The 7,352-nt window shown below is 55.5% G+C and overlaps 1 protein-coding gene across 2 annotated transcripts in view; it reads left to right on the forward strand.

Annotated features, from left to right (window-relative positions):
• Nucleotides 1-6,479, forward strand: part of Npas4 (neuronal PAS domain protein 4) — a 17,202-nt gene extending 10,723 nt beyond the window's left edge. Inside the window, exons 2-9 of one of the 2 annotated variants that reach the window (XM_015503090.2) lie at nt 930-1,289; nt 2,020-2,171; nt 2,346-2,448; nt 2,563-2,836; nt 3,017-3,126; nt 3,446-3,581; nt 3,701-5,130; nt 5,736-6,479. In XM_015503090.2, coding sequence (XP_015358576.1) covers nt 1,115-1,289; nt 2,020-2,171; nt 2,346-2,448; nt 2,563-2,836; nt 3,017-3,126; nt 3,446-3,581; nt 3,701-5,130; nt 5,736-5,764 — 2,409 coding nt within the window. In that variant the 5' untranslated portion in view covers nt 930-1,114 and the 3' untranslated portion in view covers nt 5,765-6,479. Of the gene's footprint in view, nt 1-929; nt 1,290-2,019; nt 2,172-2,345; nt 2,449-2,562; nt 2,837-3,016; nt 3,127-3,445; nt 3,582-3,700; nt 5,131-5,735 lie in introns of those variants that run through there. The other variant, XM_048807677.1, reaches the window with a different exon arrangement.
• Nucleotides 6,480-7,352: the final 873 nt, after the last annotated feature.

Genomic DNA, 7,352 nt, shown 5'->3' on the forward strand with positions numbered 1-7,352 from the left:
GAGCGATCGAGGCTCCCCGAGGGCGGGGTAACCGCTCGCTTTGGGGACCGGCAATGCGGCGGGGGGTTGGGGAGGCCCCTGGGTGAAGACCGCACTGTGCCCTGGGTCCCTGCCTCAGTTTCCCCCCGTCAGCGACTAAGGTTAATTAATCGACAGAGAAACGAAGATTCATTGCAGACTACAGCGTTGGTATTCCTAGTCTCGTTGGTATTCCTAGGACCAAGGCCGGACTCCACTGACGCCTTTCCCACAGAACCCCCACCTTTCCATCCCATCCTAGGGACTTAGACCCCCATGTAACTACCCCTGATAAATCGCCAAGGTGGAGGCTTGGGAAGGGGAAGGGAATATTAGTATATTAGTTCTTTGAAAATGGACAAGGGAATCCCAGACTGAATAGACCCGAGGAAGGAATCCCAGGTGTGACCTATCCCCCAAAGGCCAGGGAAAGTCCGTGCCCTCCCACTTATATGATCTTGACCTTTGCCTGGCAAACGAGGAGGGGGATTTGCCAATGACCCGGTTCCTCCCCCTTCCCTTATCTCCTTAAAACTCGCTGTCGGTATCAGCCCCTTCTTGCCCTCCACGCTCTCTTGCAGGGGTCTTCAGACCGCCCTGTCCTGTGCCCTGTCCCTTCCCCCAACACACTGGGAAACCTGAGTCCCCACATCCCCGTTTCAGGCTTTTCTAAGGCAGCGCCAGGCTCTGCTCAGCTCCCGCCAGCCGCGGCCCCCTCCGCAGCCTGTCTTCTCCCCCTTCTCCCGGCCCCCCTCCCGCTCTTGTTCAACGTCATGGGATGACGTTGGAAGCCGGGGAGGGAGGAGGAGCGCCCCCCCTCCCCAGTTAGCGGCTCCCGCTGCAGCTTGCTTAGCCCAGCCTCCCGCTTCCGACCCCCCCCGTCTCTAAAATGAGCCCCCCACGCCTGGCAGGAGCTATATAAGGCGGAACGAGGCAGGCGAGGGGGGCAGCGCAGCCGAGCGGAGCCCAGGAGAGGAGAGAGAGAGCGAGAGCCGGAGCGAGAGACTGGGAAGCAAGGAGGAGGAAGCCGCCGGTGCGTCGGGACAGGAACGCAGGTGTTCGGAGCGCCGGAGCTGGAGCTCCACAGCCGGCAGTCATGTACCGCTCCACCAAGGGCGCCTCCAAGGCGCGCCGCGACCAGATCAACGCCGAGATCCGGAATCTCAAGGAGCTGCTACCGCTGGCCGAAGCGGACAAGGTCCGGCTGTCCTACCTGCACATTATGAGTCTTGCCTGCATCTACACTCGCAAGGGTGTCTTCTTCGCTGGAGGTGAGCAATCTGGGGCTAGCTACGGAGACCCAAACTGGCGGGCACCGGGGACAGTGGATCTGAGGGAACTCGCTGGGACTGCTGCATGTCCAAGGCAGCATGTTGGCGAGCTAAGGAGAGAAGGGACTCGGAGGGACTCGGAGGACTCGGGACTTCCTACTTTTCTTCCTGAGCTCTGTCGTCCAGACCTCACTTTAGTTTGGGATGAGGGTTAGAGAGCCTGAATGGTGTTACTAGAACCAAATTTAGGGAAGGAAAAGAGCCAGGACAGAATGGCTGTACTCCCCACCAGCTCAGAGCACCCCGGGAATCCGGTGAGGGAAGCCTGGGAAGTTGCAGGGACAAGCCTAGAGGAAGGGCAGCTGCAGTTTGCCACCCTGAAGGGCTCTACTGATGGCTCTGGGGCGCTGTCCGCGGTGCTGACCGCAACGATTGCATTGAGGCGCTGTCTGCGGTGCTGAACCCAAGTCCACTTGGGAGCTCTGTCCACGGTGCTGACATCCAGGGCCGATGAGGCTCCGGGGCCCGCTCAGAAGTGTGAGGGCTCGCTGGCTGGGGAGTTCCAGCAACAGGTCCGCTGGCCAAAAGCTGCGGACAGCGGGTCAACAGGTGTTTGCAGAGGAAGGTCTATGAGAAATTCCTCTGGCTTCTCTGAAACTCACCGAGCCTTCCTCACTTCTGCTTTGCGTGCCAATCTTATCTTGACTCACCATGTCTTCTCATCCCACAGGCACTCCTCTGGCTGGCCCCACAGGGCTTCTCTCAGCTCAGGAGCTTGAAGACATCGTAGCAGCACTGCCTGGATTTCTGCTTGTTTTTACAGCTGAGGGGAAGTTGCTGTACCTGTCTGAGAGTGTGAGCGAGCATCTGGGACACTCGATGGTGAGTACTGAGAGTGTCTTCAGCTCAGACTGGGGTGTGAATTATGTACAATGAGCTTTCTACTCCTAAGAAACTGAGAGTTATCGGAGAGGGAGGGATCCTGCACTGGAAGATGCTATGGGCCAAAGATTTTCTCTTGATGTCTTCACTAATGGTCATCTTTCTTTCCTTCAGGTGGACTTGGTTGCCCAGGGTGACAGTATCTACGACATCATTGACCCAGCTGACCACCTCACTGTGCGTCAACAACTCACCCTGCCCTCTGCTCTGGACACTGGTAAGAACTGCCTTCTTCCTTCAGTCCAGTCTCCCTCTGCTTCCCTGTTCCACCCCATTGACCATCTTTCTCAGCCACCCACACTCTTAATATTTTTTTTCCTTACCCATCTAGATCGTCTCTTCCGTTGCCACTTCAACACCTCCAAATCTCTTCGGCGCCAGAGCGCAGGCAACAAACTGGTGCTTATTCGAGGTCGATTTCATGCTCACCCACCTGGGGCCTACTGGGCAGGAAATCCTGTGTTCACTGCCTTCTGTGCCCCACTGGAGCCAAGACCCCGCCCTGGCCCTGGCCCTGGCCCTGGCCCTGGCCCTGCCTCACTCTTCCTGGCCATGTTCCAGAGCCGGCATGCTAAAGACCTCGCCCTACTGGACATATCTGAGAGGTAAGCCCAGAGTTCTCAAACCTCAGGAGGAAGGCAGACCAGAGATGATGGGACCCTAGATTCTGGAGTCAGGGGCAGGGAAGATGGGATTTAGTGGGCAGAGAACCTGGGAGGGAGTGAGATGCATGTGTTCCAAGCAAGGAAAACACAAAGTTGAACTCACCCTTTCCACTTTCCCAGTGTCCTAATCTACCTGGGCTTTGAGCGCACTGAACTGCTCTGTAAATCATGGTATGGACTGCTGCACCCTGAGGACCTGGCCCATGCTTCTGCTCAACATTACCGCCTATGTGAGTGTCCAGAGAGGCTGGGGACAAGACAGGGAGCTGGGAAAGGGCATAGGAGACCAGACCAATAATGGACTATGGTCAGGGCTGATGTTGGGGAGGTACCAGAGTAAACCTCAGGGTGAAGGGTCAAGGCGAGAATAGAACCAAGCTGGGGAACTCTGAGTGTCAAGGTCAAGGTGGGGAGTGAGAGGTGCAGGTTAGGGTAGTCAGAAAAGAAGTTGTTGGGCTCCCTCAATTCAGTGGAGAAATGAGCAAGGTGGGAGTTTAGGTGGTGTCACTTGGTGGGTATCCTAACCCTGCATCTCTTCTTTCTCCCCAGTGGCTGAGAGTGGAGATATTCAGGCAGAGATGGTCGTGAGACTACAGGCCAAGTCTGGAGGCTGGGCGTGGATTTACTGCCTGTTATACTCAGAAGGTCCAGAAGGCCCTATTACTGCCAATAACTACCCAATCAGGTGAGCTGCAAAGACAGGGCCCTGGGGGGCAGCCAAGGTCTGTATGCAAGAGATGCAAATCAGAGAACGGCTCTGGGAATGGACACCAAACCCTTATGGCTGCCTCTTCTCTTCTCCAGTGACTCGGAAGCCTGGAGCCTCCGCCAGCAGCTGAACTCTGAAGACACCCAGGCAGCTTATGTCTTGGGTGCCCTGACTATGCTGCCCTCATTTCCTGAGAACATCCTCTCCCAGGAGCAGTGTTCTAACCCACTCTTTACCCCACCCCTGGGGGCTCCCAGAAGCACTGGTTTCCCAAACACTCCTGGACTAGGTGTTGTCTCAGCATCAGAAGAGCTTCCCCGACCACCTAAAGAGCTGGATTTCAGTTACCTGCCATTCCCTTCTGGGCCTGAGCCTTCTCTCCATGCAGAACTGAGCAAGGATCTTGTGTGTACCCCACCCTACACACCCCACCAGCCAGGAGGCTGTGCCTTCCTCTTCAGCCTCCATGAGCCCTTCCAGACCCATCTGCCTGCCCCATCCAGCTCACTCCAAGAACAGCTGACTCCAAGCACTGCAACCTTCTCTGATCAGTTGACGCCCAGCAGCGCAACCTTCCCAGATCCACTAACCAGCCCACTCCCAGGCCAGTTGACCGAAACCTCAGCCAGAAGCTATGAAGACCAACTGACTCCCTGCACCTCTACCTTCCCAGACCAGCTGCTTCCCAGCACTGCCACCTTCCCAGAACCTCTGAGCAGCCCTGCCCATGAGCAGCTGACTCCTCCCAGCACAGCATTCCAAGCACCCCTGAACAGCCCCAGCCAAACTTTCCCAGAGCAGCTGAGTCCCAATCCCACCAAGACTTACTTCGCCCAGGAGGGATGCAGTTTTCTCTATGAGAAGTTGCCCCCAAGTCCTAGCAGCCCTGGTAATGGGGACTGCACACTCCTGGCCCTGGCTCAGCTCCGGGGCCCCCTGTCTGTGGACGTCCCCCTGGTGCCTGAAGGCCTGCTCACACCGGAGGCCTCTCCAGTCAAGCAGAGTTTCTTCCACTACTCTGAGAAGGAGCAAAATGAGATTGACCGTCTCATCCAGCAGATCAGCCAGTTGGCTCAGGGCATGGACAGGCCCTTCTCAGCTGAGGCTGGCACTGGGGGATTGGAGCCACTTGGAGGACTGGAGCCCCTGGACTCCAACCTGTCCCTGTCGGGGGCTGGCCCCCCTGTGCTCAGCCTGGACCTGAAACCCTGGAAATGCCAGGAGCTGGACTTTCTGGCTGACCCTGATAACATATTCCTGGAAGAGACGCCCGTGGAAGACATCTTCATGGATCTCTCTACTCCAGACCCCAATGGGGATTGGGATTCAGGGGATCCTGAGGCAGAGGGCCCAGGAGGGGCCCCATCGCCTTGCAACAACCTGTCCCCAGAAGACCACAGCTTCCTGGAGGACCTGGCCACCTATGAAACCGCCTTTGAGACAGGTGTCTCAGCATTCCCCTACGATGGGTTTACTGATGAGTTGCATCAACTCCAGAGCCAAGCTCAAGACAGCTTCCATGAAGGTGAGTGCAGCCCAAAATATCAAGAATATGTCCTTGTCCTTCCAATGAGATTCAGGGTAGGCTTGGGGGAATCTGTTCCCCTCTCTATTAATTTTGCTAAAGGTAGCAGTGAGGGTAAATGTCGTGGCAGGCAGGGGCTGGGGATTGATGGCTGTAGAATCCTTTGGGAAGGTGTATGCTTCCTAACTCGGAGATGCCACCCCATTTTACAAGTGAAGACAATCAATGTCCCAGAGTAAAGAAACTGTCCTTAGGCCACATAAACATGGCTGAAAATTGATTCGAGTTCTGTTGATTGAGTTCTATCCCCTAAAGGGAATGCCGAACAACAGTTTGTAGAAATTGAGGAAAGAAAGAGGATGAGGCTGAGCCCCTGGCTCTATCATGGTTAGTTCCCTGCTATGGCCCCATTATTTCCAAAACTACAACCATAGTTTCACGCCATCTGGACAAATTTCCTCTTGTCTGCTGAGCTTAGATGATGCGGTCATTGAGCCAACATATTTGACACCCATCCTATCTGTGCCACACCCTCAACCCTAGGATGCTCTTTTCTAATAGGCCTGACTGACTCTCTCCCTCCCTCCCTCTCTCTCTCTCTACAGATGGAAGTGGAGGGGAACCAACGTTTTGAATAAGTCTGTGACTTAACGTCGTCAAGTATGGCATATTGTCATCAAGACGTGGAGCCGCTCTCCACCCCCCCGGGACTGTTGGGGGGATTCTGGGGGCCAGAGGGGGATATATCTGATTTCCCAGGCCCTGAGAGATTTGGGGGGGTGGTGGGAGGGCAAGGGAGGGGAGCTTCTTTTTAAACTCAAGAGACTTCGAGCGATCCCAGTTTCCATTTCAATCTGTATTCACTCGTAGTGAGTTTCCTTGAATGCGATTTCAAGCGGAGAATGGGGGAGTCTCACTTCCCCCCCGCGCTGCCCCATGGGCCTGGGCCAGTTCTCCACTCCTAGGGGCCAAGCCACCCCTGGGCCTTCGTGGGGGAAAGGCAGGGCCCACCTGGGCCAGCCTGTGCCCTGAGGGGCTCTTGACACCCACGTAGAATTCTCTACACACCAGTAACGGGATTTCAATTCCGATGGACTCCGCCGCCCTGGCGGCCCTTCCTGTGACTTTTGCGCCCCGCGCCTGGGGTGGGGGGTGCGAAGAGACGCTACGTTCCTTTCCGATGGAGGAAGGCAGACCTGCCGACACACGTGTGCTTGCACGAACGCGTGTACCTGGTGCGGGATCACCCGGCCGCCAGACCGCCTGGGCCTGCCCAGACGGCCACCTCGTGGTGCTGTGGTGACTTTGTAGCCAACTTTATAATAAAGTCCAGTTTGCCTTTTTGGTAATTCCAGTGTCATGACTGCTGTGAAAAAGGAAGGATGGGGAGTGAGAAAGTGGGGGGCTGGGGAAACCTGGGGTCAGGATATAAACTCTGGACCTGCTTGGGCCCTGCATTTCTCCATGCGCGCATACTCCCATGGCCCTCTAATCTGCATGTATCCTGTGGCACCTGTAGTGCCAGGAGCTGGAGCATTGGATGAAGCACATGCTACTCCCTGCCCTTGAGGTGCTTGGTGTCCCATCCTAGAGGATATTGGGTTCTTCTACCTGCTCCAAGCCTAGTGTTCACAGAGAGGGAGCCAACAAAGGGCCTGGGATAACCTGGGGATTCAGCCTGGCCTTGGTCCTAAACGTGGTTTTGACACTTTTGAACACGAGTTCTTTCTTCGCTTGGGCTTGTGTGCAAAGTGACATCCTTGTGAGACACTGGAAACGACAACCACCTCTGTTATCCTTTCATAGGGCTTTTGTCCGACAAACACCTTTACATCCCTCAGTCACAGCAATAGGTCTTCTTTTCACTGAAAAGAAACTGAGGCTCATAGGCTAAAGGCAATTTGCCCCCACAGTTGCTGAGAGGTGAAGGTGGGCAACATACCCACATCACCCTCATCCCAGCCCTGGGTTTATTTTCTCTGCTTCCAAAGCCAGAGAACCACTGTTTCAAATTATCCCATCCCAGGTTTCCCAAGAAGGGGTGACTTGGGCCGGAGCAGGGGCCTCTCCTCCAAGCGCAGGATAAGAAACCCCTTCCTTTTGTCCCTTCTAGGTCTGTAAGCAGAGGGGAGCAGAACTCAATGGATCAAGAGAAGGAAGTTTCAAACATGCTTGAAGGCCCAAAAGCCACAGGGTATAGCTGATGAGGGTCAAATGAAAAT

Source organism: Marmota marmota, unplaced genomic scaffold (assembly GCF_001458135.2).
Source record: "Marmota marmota marmota unplaced genomic scaffold, marMar, whole genome shotgun sequence".
Lineage (NCBI taxonomy): Eukaryota > Metazoa > Chordata > Mammalia > Rodentia > Sciuridae > Marmota > Marmota marmota.